General features: G+C 38.1%; 2 protein-coding genes across 2 annotated transcripts; one reads left to right on the forward strand and one right to left on the reverse strand.

Annotated features, from left to right (window-relative positions):
* Positions 1-2,216: 2,216 nt before the first annotated feature.
* On the forward strand, positions 2,217-9,382 carry tmem263 (transmembrane protein 263). Its single transcript, XM_084061109.1, has 3 exons — positions 2,217-2,333; positions 6,021-6,095; positions 6,577-9,382. The coding sequence occupies exons 2-3, from the start codon at positions 6,029-6,031 to the stop codon at positions 6,876-6,878; spliced, it is 369 nt and encodes a 122-aa protein (XP_083917235.1). The 5' UTR covers positions 2,217-2,333; positions 6,021-6,028; the 3' UTR covers positions 6,879-9,382.
* Positions 9,383-11,404: 2,022 nt separating this feature from the next.
* LOC311046976 (zona pellucida sperm-binding protein 4-like) lies at positions 11,405-14,656 on the reverse strand (the record flags this gene model as incomplete). Its single annotated transcript, XM_084059555.1, has 8 exons — positions 11,405-11,499; positions 11,585-11,660; positions 11,759-11,912; positions 12,565-12,754; positions 12,856-13,019; positions 13,311-13,408; positions 13,533-13,717; positions 14,281-14,656. 8 exons carry the CDS (start codon positions 14,654-14,656, stop codon positions 11,420-11,422), a joined length of 1,323 nt encoding a protein of 440 aa, XP_083915681.1. The 3' UTR covers positions 11,405-11,419.
* Between the last annotated feature and the right edge of the window lie 1,211 nt (positions 14,657-15,867).

The raw sequence follows: 15,867 nt of genomic DNA on the forward strand, positions 1-15,867 counted from the left end.
TCAAGTAAAAAATGCAATGCATTGTGAGCTTGTAGATCGGCAATTTGCAAAATATTTTTTCAACACTTTAAGTATATTTGTGTCAATACTTTTGTACGTTTACTCAAGTACATTTTGAATGCAGGACTTCTACTTGTAACAGAGTATATCTACATTGCAGTATTGATACTTTTACTTAAGTAAAACGTGTGAGGACTTTTTCCACCACTGTTTACCACATTTATATTGCTGTCAGTGTCATGTAGCCTGCCCTAGTGAGTGACCTTACATTCATAATGGTTACCACATTAGGCCCATTTTATCTGCAAATACATGGTCCAGCTGAAACTGTTGTTTGGAATGTGGGTGGAGGCAGACAGAAGTTCTCTCAAAAACACATTAAAATGTGTCACACAGACATTGGTGACCTGTTGAATTAAGTGACTCCATTTACAAAAACTTAAACTAGGAATTAAATTCAAATTGATTCCATTTGATTCATAGATGGAAGTGCTACTTTCTTACACCAACGTGTGTGTGTGTGTGTGTGTGTGTGTGTGTGTGTGTGTGTGTGTGTGTGTGTGTGTGTGTGTGTGTGTGTGTGTGTGTGTGTGTGTGTTTGTTTGTTTGTGTGTGATCACGTCATTATGGATAGGGTGGGCTATCTAAAATTAAACTATACATAGGAGTGTGGATGATTAAATGTTTAACTGCTTGACATTCTTGTGAGCCTTTTGAAACTTCACCCATGATTAATTCCTCACAAATGTCATCAGTGGTGTAAAGTAACTAAGTACATTTACTCAAGGACTGTACTTAAGTACAATGTTGAGGTATTTTTACTTTACTGGAGTATTACTAATTTTCAGTACTTTTACTTCTACTCCACTACATCTTAGAGACAAATATTATACTTTTACTCCACTAGAATTATTTGAAAACTTTATTTACTAGTTACTTTGTAGATTTTGATTAACCTCTTCAGTCCTACATACATTTTGGCTATTTTCAAAAGATTTTTATTCATTTGAAAACTAATTTGAAAAAGTACTTTCTACTTTTGTTACTTTGAGTACATTTTGATACCAATACTTTTGAACTTTTACTCAAGTAAATTTTGAATTACAGACTTTTACTTATAACTTCTACATTGCAGTATTGATACTTTTATGTGAATACTTTTTTCACCAATGAATTTCATCATAATAATGCATAGGGCACGGTCACACTGCACTTTTATTCTACCTAGTCTCATCCAAGGTTACTTGGACTATGCATGCACCTCATGGTACCACAACACCACAAAGGCCTTAAAAACAAGGCTCCAGACATCCCAAAACAAACTGGTAAGGCTACTTCTTGGCCTTACACCTACAACTCATCTAGCCCCAGCTCACTTTGCTAGGGTCGAGGACATAGTACAGCAACTTGCAATGGGCCTGGTCTACAAGATACACCACAACGTTAAGATACCCATGTTGTACCTGTCAAAGTATTTCAAAAACGTAAATGAAGTCCGCAATCACTGATCACGTCCAACCCAGATTTGGCACAAACAAGGGGTTGAATTAGTTCTCCCAGTATGCCACAAAAATGTGGAATGGCCCTACCAAAAACAGTGAAGGCATGTAAAACCCTACTCTCCTTCAAAACCACCCTAAAAAAGTACCCACAGCCACAGTGAATGCAATTCGAAACTGGCCCCTGTAAAAGTCAAAACCTAGCCCCCCCCCCTCCCCCAATCTGTTTACTGTACATATTTTTAGTTTTCCTTTTTTTTAAAACTGTTTTTATGATGTTCTGCAGTGTATATCTGTCTGTGATTTAATGTCACTATGAATTGAGTACAAAGGATCCCAATGGAAACAAGCCATATGGCTTTCTTGGGTTTTAAATCCTCTTAGCTGACCATGTATTGAACTGTGCTTTCATGTGCTTTTTTTCTGCAAACTTCTAATAAAGTATTCAATTAATCAAACCTATGAGGGTGGATTCTGCCAATGCATTTCAATGGGAATGCGAGTGGTTTGCTGCCATTTGTGGATTTCTGCACAAAAAAAACGCTCGTTCCCATTGAAATGCATTGGCAGAAATGAATCCGCCCTCATAAGCAGAATAAAAGTGCGGTGTGACCGTGCCTTAACAGCTAAACCTCAACCAACCACCACACCTTTGTTTTAGTGGCGAATTTGCTGAAATTGGGGAAACGGCGACATCTGGAGTCACACAATTCATTACGTCACCAATTCCAGTGTGACTGTTTGGATAGGCTGTACTTGTAGAAACACTAACAGTAGGTAACTCACTCAGCTGCAGCCTGCAGTCCTGCTAGCTACAACTGGTAACTAACCAAGGTAAGTGACATACATTCTGCTTATAATTGTTGATGATGTTGAAGGTGGAACAAGAGGTCTTTGTCGTAGAACAAACTAAAAAGACACCAAACGTCTGACATAGAAGTAGCTCACTGTAACTTTAATGTAACCATAGGGTTAATATACACGTCCAAAGTTAACATATGTACTTTAAAGTTACACAATGACAGAAAGCAACACTAGCCGGACATGTCATGTCTGGGTAAAGTTCCCTCATCCTGCGTTTAATTGTGTTAAAAAAAACTATCGTTATAAATAACTGTCTGGCTTTCGTCCTTTAAACACAATGGAAGCTACATGCTAACATACGTGTATCTAGCAGTGTTGCCAGGCGTTGAGGGAGAAACAAGCAACCAGGTGTAGGAAAACCAGCCCAGAAGAAGCGACTGCAGGCCACATGAGCGCTTTAAACCTATGAATCGGGCTATTTGAAAATAGCCGATTTACAAGCTCACAACGCTTCGCCATGCGACTCGTTGTGAACTTGTAGATCTGCTATTTAAAAAAAGTTGCAATAAAATGTGGAACATTTGGAATGTTTTTGAAACATTCTAACACAAATGCACCCTGGCACAAAACATTTTCATGAAAATATTTGAGAACCACTTGTTCAAATATAATTAAAACATTTGGAAGCAAGCCTAAATAAGCAAGTACACTTTAGCTAGCAAGCCCAAGAAACTACCAATATTTACAAGCAACTTTACAGAAAAAGAAGCCCAAAGTCGCTCATAATAAGCTGACATGGCAACACTGGTATCTAGTGTACTGCCACGTCAGGCCCCCCGTGGGCTGAGTAATCAACTTCACACATTAGGCTGGCCAATGACTTTATTCAAGTTGGAATGACGTGGTAACTGTTTGATATAGTTCAGGTTTAAAAGGGGGATGGTGAGGAGGCAAGATGGTGTTCTACTTATTGTACAGGTTGATAGGGGGAGGTAATACTTAATATCAATTAACAACAGACATTACCCTGGTTTGACTTCAGTCATAAGGTTCAACCAGTGGTCATCGCCATGCTGGCTTGTGGTGGATATTTTTGTCAAAATTCTAGTTTTGCCGTGGACATATAAATGAGCGCACATATTATTACCAGAAGAAACACTTAAAGAGCTAGCCCTGAATGACCATTACAGGTGTAACTGTTCCATTTGTACACTCAGTTATTGTGGTCCTTGAAAAAAATAACGTTTGAGAAACCAAGGTGCTAATGGACTAATGTGCTATACATAGTGTCATAATAAATCAGTATCATATTCTTTTTTTTTTAAACAAATATCTTTATTAGATTCACAGTATTGACATGAAGTCAGTCAGACATTTTCTTTTTATTTATTTTATTTTCTCCCTTTCCCCATCCCTCCCCCCATATTGTTATTGCTGTCACATTTTCCTTTTCAAAAGATAAAGACAAAAAATCTCATGTAAACATGATTTGAAATTTGGTATAGACAGTGGAATGTAATTGAAAATAAATAATAAATATAATTTAAAAAGAAATGTTCACAATAAAAGCAGGAAAAATTAAGAAAAAAAAAAAGTTTTTAGTATCATATTCTGAAGAAAACCTGGAGACTAACATTCAGTAATTGGGTCTCATGATCAAAATAAGAACATTACAATATTATGTAAATTAAATAAAAAATTTGCCATACAAGGACAAGTCTTGTCACAGATACATTTGTCCATGTATGGACAATGTACCATAGACTAAAAAGAATGGACAGTGTTGCGCCCATAGACTCTAGAGACCGCAAATGAAGCCTATTTTTCAGCAATTTCAAATCCATCTTTCTATATCGCGTCATATCCTATGCAACCGGAAATTAATGCTATTGGTTTGGTAGCTTGTCAACCAAGGGCGGGGAATGAATGCTATTGGTTGCGTAGCTTGTCAATCAAATTATCCCGCCCCTCCTAGAACATATCCTACTTTATCATCAATTTAAAAATAAATGGGACCATAATTTACCAAAACGCATATCATGGTGATTGAACGAAGACTAAACTAGCGACTGGAAGCATATAGTATTTATGACCATGTTTATTAAGGTAATAAAATCAAGTCTAAAGTTCGGCAAAAACCCACCCACTTGCATTGGGAGCAATATCTTCTGACACCAGCAGGGGTAAAACAGCGAAACTACAGGCCATTCATATGAACTGTCATTCCTATATAAACTCAATTTCAAAGGCGGATGCTGGGCCCTTGGGTATGGACATATTGATGACCATTGGGTTCAACTCTCAAGTCTAATGATCATGTCTAAAATATTAAGCACCACCAAGTGCTGACTGAGCAAACCATGACTAATACAATCATCATTACTAAACTCCTTTTACACTCCATCCATAACCCATTCAAACCCTGCACCACTTTCAGCCTGGCTGGTGTCCATATTCTGGGCGAAAATTGCCAATAAAATATCATTTTATTTTTAATAGCAGATCTGCGAGTTCTGAGCTCTGAACTTGTAGATTGCCTATTCTTGCTATTCATCATAAGACCCTAGTACATATGGCTTAAGTGGTTAATAGTAGACTGTCAGTGGTTCTGTGTGCACATGGCTGTCTTTAATGTCCATGTGGGTGCTGTGCAACTATTAAAGGTGGTTGTCATTGCTACTGTTTATACCAATTCTTGTGAAGAGAAAAAAAAGAAAGAAAAGGGGGCCATTATACTTTTCAATGTCACTATATATTTTGTTTTATAAGACATTAGATTCGTTCCCCTTGGTGAGGCCTAAACAAAATGGATTCATTCAGATCCGGTTGTACAAATATTTGATTACCAGTGAGTGAACTGGTCTGCTTTGTTTTGTGTAGTCTAGTCGGGATGAGCACACCCAAAGTACACAGTAAAATCCATAGTGTTAATTTAACAATCTTTACTAAATGGATCCAAATGCACCCCGTGTGGTCCATTTGTTTCCATTTGTACATTCACATTGTACATTCTCTGAAGATTTTACTGTGTGAAGGAGTCTTTAATACATTCTAGACGGCCTAATTGTAGACATTCTCCTAACTAAATGCATTTAAATCAAACGTTGCTTTTATACAGTATAGTGCACCTCATGTAGAATTCCATGTTTGTTGTTGTTTTATTTTTTTACAGGAAAATGATTTTCCACAGTATTACAGAAACATGTTTTCCTTTTTAGATGGACTGAATTTGTAGATGTTATTAACAGTTTTCATTGGCATGTACTTGATTTTTGCAGGGTCCCCACGGTCATGAAATTCCTGGAAATATTTTGAAAAAAAAAATAAAAAAATCCAGTACTGGAAAAGGTTTGAAATTGATCAAACATCATCAAAGGTCCTGGAATTTATCAAGGGTCCTGGAAAAATATTTGGCTATGCATTGTTTTTGGCTATTGATTTTGTTAAAACAAAACATTTTCATAAACATGAATAATATTACACGAAATATGTAACATAAGTAGTTTTTCGCCGAACGGGCTGTGTGACGGCAGCCTAATGTATGTCTCAAACTTTATTTTTGGGCATTCTACATAGGAGTAAGAGACACATTATTGCGCCGAATGATTGTTATATAGGCCTGGAAATTGGGCTAAATATTCTGGAAAAGTTTTGGAAAAGTTTTGGAAATTCATTGCTAAAAATGTGTGGGGACCCTGTTTTTGTTTTCTTTGCCAGGCAGAGACATGAGTCAAACTGAGCAGGTACAGGAGGAGACGCCAGCATTCCTCAAAGATGAGCCATCAGAAGCAGGTAGGTTTGATATGTGTATTGCAAAGCCAATACATATTTTTTTTGTCTTCTTTTTCTCTTATTAAAGCTGCAATCTGGAACGTATTCTAAGGCATAACATATTATTATATGATTGTTTTTAATAAATCTGTATTGTATAGTATGTTAATATAACTAGCACATCTGCAGTGGTTGGAGATGGTCTCCCTACTCTTCCACTGAGAAATGTAGACCCTGATGGCAGTTAGGACACCTACAGGTTGACAACTAGTAACCGCCTGAAGCTCATAGTAGTGTAATATCTCCCTAGCCGGGATGTCTTATTGGCAGAGTGGTAGAAATTTGGTTTAATGCAGGAAACCGGTGTTTGAATCCCTGTTAAAAAGAGGCATGGCAAAAAGCACTACTCAATTTATTCAGACCTTTTGTTTCCAGGGAATATAAGAAAAATGTTTGTATTTCCTTATTTAACAGTGAGATGTTGAATCGTTGTGCTTTATAGACACCAACAAGGACCATCCACAGCCACAACCTGGCATGTTTGGGAGGTTGACCGGGGGGCTGTACAGCGTTACCAAAGGAGCAGTGGGAGCAACAGTGGGAGGTGTTGCCTGGATAGGAGGAAAGAGTCTGGACGTCACCAAGTCAGCTGTATCATCAGTGGCCACTGTGCCTGCGATGGGTTTTGGTCTAGTCAAAGGCGGAGTATGTGCTGTTGCTGGAGGAGTGACTGCAGTAGGGTCTGCTGTGGCCAGCAGAGTCCCTATGGTCGGTGGAGGCAAAAAGAAAGACAAGTCTGACTGAGAAGAGTTTGCATTGCCGGACCCTGGGGAATTGGTTGTTTTACCCTACAGCGAAAAGAGGTGTGACCAAACAAGGGGCAATAGAGGACTCGGGAAGTGTGTTTATCTTTTTCTTTTCTTTTTTCTTGAGCTTTACTTTGGTCCACAAGTGTTGTATGACCATACACACATTCTTAGGTGTCCAGCACCACTTTGACGCAAGTACCAACAAAAGCTTTCATGTTCAGCTGTTTCAAGGCCACAAACTGCCCAACATATCTCTCCAGTGCCTGATTGTGGGTTGTTGTTTTTTCCTGGATAAATTGAACTTTGTTAAGGTTTCAGTTTGATAAGAAACCAGAAGGAATGTTCCACTGTGGAAATAGCCTGTACATGACATCTGTCATCTTTTGGTAGCAGAGATAAAACTATGCAAGAACATAAATGATACAGTATAATGGTTTATTCAGGTCAGGGAATCTAAGTTATACTTGCAAGACAATCAGTGATCAGTGCTGATCTATAATTGACAGCAAATAAAGACAGATCAGGTGTTTTCTTGGGATCTGTCTGTACCAGGGATTTCAAAATGTATCCCAGGTTCAAGAGTGTCATTCCTCAAACATTCAGTCACAGAGGGACCTGAGCTCAAGAGCAGTGCAAGGCTGAAGCCACAGTGCCATGTGAACTGAATATGTACATTACCTCCTTCAGGGGACTAGAGCCCAAAGCATGGAAGTTGTTTTTTGTATGTATTTTTAATGTGATTGAACGTGTGAAAAGCTCCATGGAGTACATCAGCAGTTTCTCGTAATATGCCCCTTGGTGCTTACAGTGCATTGGATACAAATGGCTCATCACTTCACTATTGTGAATCTTTCAGATTATGATGGTGTGCGCTTGTATTATGCAAACATGGGGATGTGAAACTTTTGGAACCTTGCCAAAGTTACAAATGAGTTGGGTAGAATAAAGAATTTATATGGAACAAAAGACAAATATATTCTAAACTGTTCTTAATAAAACTGTGAAATGTACTTCTTTGTGTTCCACAATTTAGGATGCACAATATTCTGTGTGCGTGTGGATGCAGAGTTGCCAATATGCACTGGAAGACAAGAAGTATGATATTATGTTCCTTTCTTATGTCCTTGGATGGATGGCATGTGTGATGGCAAAACATTCCTAAATGAGGATTGTCTACTTGTAGGTAATGTCTCTTGTGATGGCTCCACAGGCTCCAATTCCAATCTCATATGAGGAAGACATCCCGTTTATAGATTAACACCAGCCTCATCCTGAAAAAGGTACCACATCACACAGGGCTAACAACAATTGTCACTTAAATGTGTTCAAGGCAAGTCAACAAAAAAAGTCTTGGAAACTCAAAAACCTTAACAACGGTGCCACAGGCTGTCACACCAAGCCTTGACCCTCACCTAACAGTGGGATAGAATCCAGGTGAATGGTGGGCAAAGTGGCATTGCCACAACCACAATAATCTGGGCGTGGTGCACTGCACGGGCACTCGAGCTAATAAGATAATTAAAGGAAGGTTTGTAATATAAAACTAACCCCAAATTATCTGTTTTGAAAATTAAACTTCACTGACAAAATCTAGCAAAGCTGAAATCCACCAATTGATCTCATGCATGGGATTTCTTTATTTTTAAGTGTTCTAAGCCAGGTGCTATTTCAGACTTTGATTATAGAATTGTTCAAGGGGTGGAACGTTTGTTTACACTTTGATTCAGTTACCATATCTAAGAAGTTTTTGGTGCTAATTTTCTTCTGTTTATTCCCAATGTAGGCACTGGTGTAGTAACTATTACAAAAATGTGATCAGTTTGTTAAAAAGATGCCACACCTACATTTGTTTCAATATTTGTATTAAACAAAGATGACATAACAATACAATAACAACAAAAAAAGACAATAAAATAATACATTATTTATCACATTATAGTTGCCAACATCATCTCCCCCATTAAAAAGGTCGGCCACATTTATCCATCTGCTCCCTCCCAATTAATATGAAAACCTGACTGACTTACGGTCTTCAGTCACTCCAATACACACAACATTTGACCACTCATCCTCTATACATGTATGGTGGCTGTGCTTCTATGAATTTGGCAAAGTTACTCCCTAAGCAGAGTCTCTCCAAGGGCATTACATTTCAAACTTTCAAACCTTAAGGTGACACTTGGAAGACTGGCATCAATCCATTTGTTAAGGATTGACAACTGAGCAGTGTAGAGCGACGCTCTTAATAGATTTACCAGATTTTATTTTTCTTTATTCCTATCAGTTTAAAGATTTCATCTTGGATGGATACCCAGAAGTGTCTAATTTGTGGGCAGGTCCAGAACAGATACCCATCTGTCACCATATCACCATGTCCACTTTTACACCTATAGGATACAAGGGAGAGCATAAAATGTCATATTTACTCCATATTGCTGGGGAGACATGTAGTTTGTGTATAATTGTGTATTGGGTTTTAAAAGACTTGTTTGAGCATGTAATTTGTTTGTTGCATTGAGTAATGTATTACGCCATGCCCCCTCATCTATTTGTAGTTGAAAAATAACAAGGAAGAAAAGTCATTCTATACAAATATCTGAGGGTGATACTCCATTTAAAGAACTCAGCGAGGCAAGCACTCACCTGTCATTCCACTTTAGCCGTATTGACCATCAAAACAGCAGCCAGCATATGGCATCACAATCGTTTAGCTGTGATATCAGGAAGCCAACAGGAGACCCTCTGTCCCTCTTTTATCACAGCTCCGGACAGGAGGTCTCCTGTGGCTTTTGTCCAGGTATTTGCGGCTTTTCTAGGAGGCGACGGCCATCTGTGTTTTTTGACGATTGAGTCCTTGGTTAATAGGGTTTTTGGCCAGGTTGTGGTTTCTGATTCCACCAGCTTTGAGCTTCAACTGAGGTCCCAACCAGGCAGCCTTGCAGGGCTAGTGCTACCAAATAGGTGGCACATGAATGTTTCACCATGACCTCACAGGAAGTTGACCAGAGTATTATATAAGTTGACTGAAGCAGTCCACAACTTTTATATGTAGCAAAACATTTAAAAACGGCCTCCATTGTTAAAATCTGCCATTCAAATCTTCTATCTAGCTCTATCATAATAGCCATTAAAATCTTTCAGATATATAGATACATTTTTATTTAGACAATTTAGTAAGCCTTTTTTGAAACATGAAATACAGTTCCATGGATGGAACAAGGGGATTAGTTAACTAGGAGTGAGTGATGGTTTGAAAGTATTTATTGACAAATCCAACTTTGGGGTCACAAAGAGCTTTACCCAGGACTTTATTTGTCACCACTGTTCAGCTTCAGTCATGCGAGGAGGGAGTAAGACACAATCATTTCATACCTAACTTAACAAGCAGCCTGAAGCCTGAAATAGCAAAATCACGCACTAGCACTAATAGCACTTCTATTCAACATGGGATGTCATTAATCAATCTGTTCTGTATCTTTCAAAATCTTCCATCATGTAATGTTATTTGCTAATCTGTTCTACACCTCATGTCACCCAAAAGAGAAGAGAGACCAGTTTTGCATTGACAACACAAATGATGATGGGACCCAGCTCCTCATGCAGCTCTTCTGTATACAGTATACCATGGGACTTTCCATATGCCATAATCTTTGCCTACAGTTGAAACCATTTTTATTTGATCAATTCAATGAATTGTATGCACAATAGACATGAAATATGAAAATACTTTTGTTTGGAATGTTCTAATATCCTGAAATGTTAAGTTAACAAAAATCATAACCGAACAAAAATGTAGTTGTCTTTATTATAGCTTATTTGCTAGAATTGTATGTTGCTGTAAGATGTAACTATTTATTTCTCTTTTCAGAAGACTTGCTTCTGTGTATAAACATGAACAAAAATAAAAGTAAGGTTTTTAAGTTAAAAATAATACATCACTTATGATCAGCTAATGTTTCAGGAGCAGTGTTGCCAAATTTTGTGAGAGAAATAAGCAACCAGGCATTTGAAAACAAGCCCAAAATAAGTAGGCCTAACACGTGAGCACTTTAAACCTAGATACCGTACATTGGCTATTTGAAAATAGACGATCTACAAGCTCTCAAAGCGTCACGATGCGTTGTGAGCTTGTAGATCGGATGTGATTGCGAAATGTTTCAAAGTCCATATTTTCTTCTTGAATATCAAATCATATTAACAATGCATTGGATGAGACAATTACATCAAATGGACCCTGTATGAGTACTGACCCACTGTACCACAGTGTTTTACTTCATCTTAAAATGCAGGAGAATGGGACATTATCTTGGCAAGCTTCTTTGGACACCAGTTTCTCTGGAATAGGGACCCATGTCATTCATCATGTAAACTTTCTTTTTGGTCTTGTCTGAATATTTAAAACTTGCACAATTACATGCAGTATTTTAATCATGCACACAGCTTGGTAGAGGTTCTGAATCTTTTACTCAAATAAGTAAATCAGACTTTGTGCTCAATGTGTAATTGAAATTGAATTGAAATGTGTCATTGTGTTCTTTAAGAAGAAGTGACCACGATCATCTGACTGGAAACCACAGTCCTTGTCTCTGTATTCGTCAGGGCACGAACATTTCTCCCTGTAGATAAATATGTAAACATAGTCACACATGGTTGGTACGTACTTATACTGAGTTCTACAAATTATAAATTTAGCCCACTCACTTGTTCTGTAGCACGACTGTCTACAGTCGTTGCCAGCATCAGGGACACACACTGTAGTGGTGCAGTGAATATACACCTGGATTGCAAAAATAGTGTGAGCACAGTAATATGCAGTATCAGTGAAGAAGCTATAATTAAATATCACTAACTCCACTGGAATTATGAATTATTTACCTGTTCCCTCAGAGGCACCATAGAAGTCTGATCTACAAAGGTGAACATTTGGAAAATGAAGCGCTTGTGGTGACTTGGGTAAGCCGCAACACCAGCAGAATGGTCATCAACAGCAACCAAGGTGGTTAAGTAACGGTCATCCCTGTATGGACACCTGGAGGGGAAGAACTTTCCATCAGGTACTGAAAAATTCTTTTCATGAACCTCATTTTGGTATGTACTGCGTGTGGTACTCAGAGAAACAAAGAATGGAGAAAAATGTCACCAGAGGAGGAAAATCATTACGGTTTGTATTACATGGAAACTTCAACCAATGCAACTGTGAGCTGTAGTGGTTGGAATGATGGAAGGGAAAGTTATTTTCTATCACGACACTACACAGTAAAATCCTAGACCAGTGAGGGTCCATATTTATACTATCAGGTTTTAATTAAAATTCTGGATTTTAATGAACACATTTTATATGTTCAAATTATGGTATGTTATGACAATATTTATATTTTAATTCATAACTGATGAGTAATTTACGGTACATTGTTGGACTTTTTCATGTTATAATAAGCTTCACCAATAATTGTAATTATTATTACATAGGCCTACTGTGATATACCAGAGTAAATGAATCTATTTCAGTATTTCAACCTTATACTATTAATTGAATCCTAAAACTAAATGTAGCGTGAATAAAAAGGTAATTCAGGCATTTCATTGCCATGTATTAATTATTCCGTGTGCAGAAATGCAAGCCTTATTTCACCAGGATTATGAACTTCACCAAGATTAAGAACAAGATGTGTGATAGTTACCCATTGACCAGTAGGTCCCACTGGGGAAGGCTGTGAGGATTGGGAGAGGTGGTTGTCCAACAGCGACCAAGAGTTAGGTGGATATGATCAGTCCTGCCTTGAATGCTAACGTCCACATAGATGGGATCCTTCAGCACCTTTGTCACGGGATAATCTGCCGTCGTGAAGTATGAGCTATAGGCCACAATCTCTGTGACAGGACAAATATTAGTTCATTGTGTACCCTTGTGTAATTGTGTAATTATGAAATGGGATGGGACATAAACAATGATCAGACTAATATGTTCTTACCCTCATCGCAGCCCTTTGAGATGCATTGTCCATTGCCCAATCTGAGCAAAACGACAAGGTGACCAATACCACTAACTGGAGGTTGAGGATCATTTTTCAAAAACCATAAGTCAAAAACCAGGGTTTCAACAGTTTGGCCAATATACCTACACTGGAAGAGCAGTCTGGAAGACAAGAAGTATGATATTATGTTCCTTTGTTATGTTATGTCCTTAACCACTTTGGTATACTTATATATACTATTAAATTAATGACCTGAATTGCACTGTACTTGGTGCACTCTTTTTCCGATCTGCACCAAATCTCTTTGCCGAAAATAACCGATCTACAAGCTCAAAATGCGCTGTGAGCTTGTAGATCTGCTATTTTTGGCAAATGTTCCCCCCACAATAGGAATGCTTGGGGGTTCAAGTGGTTAATTTGATAGAAATAAAATCATAACGTGGATTGCCTACTCATAGGTAGTGTCTCTTGTGATGGCTCCATAGGGTCCAATTCCAACCTCATATGAGGATGCCATCCTGTTCTCATAGATAATAATGCCAGACTCCTCCTGGAAAGGTACATGGATAATCGGACAACAATCTTCACAAAGTCAAGTCTAAAAAAGTATTAAAAAGTCTACAAATAACATGAATAAAACAAACAACAAACAAAGAAACTAGATGTTCTGCTACCTTAACAAGAGTGCCGCAGCTTGTCACAGGGAACTGGTAAATGGCAAAGCCAGAATTGAAGTCAACAAATGTGCAGCCCTGACCTTCCCCCAACAGTGTGATGGAATCCAGGTCAATGGTGGGCAGAGTGGCATCTCTGGCCACCACCACAATAAACTGGGCATCCTTGGTGCACTGGACAGTCACTAGAGCAAAGAAGAAGAATTAAGGGAAGGTTAAAACACAATATAAAAGAAATACCAAAGTTATTATCAATATTATACTTTACCAAAGAATAATTTAACAAAGCTGAAATCAAATCAAATGGTCTGGAGTTTTATATTGAAGTGTTCTAAGTCAGGTGATATTTCAGCCTCTGCCTACAGATTTGGACAAAGGTGTGGAACTTCTTTGTACTTTTATTTGTTACCACTGGTATTAAGATAATAATAACATACTTTAAAAACTCCCTGTCGAAGGAAATCCCAGACATTGGCCTCAAGAGGAACTTGTTTCTAATTCCTATATATTCTGTCACATTTATCTAGTATATTGTTTAGCTGCATTTTAAAATTATGATCAGCCTGTTTAAATGACGATGATGCAACCTTTTTTAAAGGACACAAGATTGACATAAATTGATGGACCCTTTAGTTTCAGAGAGAGTTTTTTTCCCCTTCTTTTTTACCGGAACTCAAATTATACATGTACTTTTGTTTCTGATATTTAATACTTGACAATTAGTCTCAGTAGTTTGCAAAGCACTCACCTGCCTTTCCATAGTAGCACTGTTGACGCTCAAAACAGCAGCCTATGGCATCACATTCATGAGCAGAGATATCATTATACCCACAGGGGACCCTCACTCCCTCTTCTACAGCACAGCTGTGCATGACAGGAGTGGTCGGTCTGCCGGGCGTCTGTGGCCTTTGTACGGGCGGCTTCTCTTTTGGGGGCTTCTTTGGGGGTTGAGGGTTTGGTATGAAGATGTTTTGGCCAGATTGTGGTTTAGGAGCAGGTTTAGCAGCAGGTTCCCACCATCTCCCACCGCCAACGCCGTCGAATTGTGCTTCGATTAAGGTCGCAACCAAGCAGCCTAGCAGGACGAGTGCCACCAAACAGGTGGCATATGAATGTTTCACCATGACCTCACAGCAAGTTGACCAGAGTATCCCACTAGTTGACTGAAGCGGCAACTTTTAGTTAAACCTAATGTATGAAAAGCTCCGCCTCCAGGATTACATTCTGCCATTCCAATCTCTCTATCATTCTAATAGCCAGTAAAATGCTTCAGGGGAGTGGTCTCTAGTGTTTTATAAATGTTTGACTTAGACAATTTTTGCAAGCCTTTTTGACAGTGGTGGGAAAAGTACTACATTTTTTTACTTAAGTAAAAGTATCAATGCTGCAATGTAGAAATACTCTGTTACAAGTAAAAGTCCGGAATTCAAAATTTACTTGTGTAAAAGTACAAAAGTATTGGTATTAAAATGTACTTAAAGTACCAAAAGTAGAAAGTACTCATTGAGCAGAATGTCCCGTTTCACAAGTTTTCAAACTTTTGAAAATAGCAGATCTACAAGCTCACAATGCATCGCATCGTCACACATTGTGAGCTTGTAGATCGGCTATTTTCAAATGGCCAAAGTACATTTAGGGCTGAAGTGGTTAATGTATGTTTTGTATTAATAATCAAAATCTACAAAGTTACTAGTAACTAACATTTTCAAATAATTGTAATGGAGTAAAAGTATAATATTTGCCTCTGAGAAGTAGTGGAGTAGAAGTAATAGTACTGAACATTGGAAAGTAAAAATACCTCAAAATTGTACTTAAGTACAGTACTTAGTTACTTTACTTTACACCACTGCTTTTTGAAACATGCAAAACGGTTTCATGGGTGGAACAAGGGTATGGCAAGCCCTCATCCTATCAGATAGATTAGTTCACTGGAGGTGGGTAATGGTTTGACATGAAAATATCTATTGACAAATCCAATTTTGGGGTCACAAAGAGCTTTACCCAGGACGCTGTGACCTTAAAGCTATTTGACAACAAATGTTTATTTTGTTATTGCACAATGTGCCTGACTTTTCTGAAAGTTAAAAGTTTGCATAAACCTATAACTACAGTGAAAGGTTCAGGTGACACTTAAACATCCTGTAGACGTGTAAGGAGGCCTTTGGCCTTGTCACATGCATGCATGACATCACTGAGCAAATTGACAATTTGACAAATTGTGTCAAATTTCACCTTGTACTGGCTGGTTATTGTGTTACCTTCACTTATATAATCAGTGGTGTAAAAAGTACTCAAATCTTTTTTTTAAGTAAAAGTATCAATACCACAATGTAGA

The sequence above is a fragment of the Gymnoscopelus microlampas genome, assembly GCF_963454915.1.
Source record: "Gymnoscopelus microlampas genome assembly, chromosome: 6".
NCBI classification, from domain to species: Eukaryota; Metazoa; Chordata; class Actinopteri; order Myctophiformes; family Myctophidae; genus Gymnoscopelus; species Gymnoscopelus microlampas.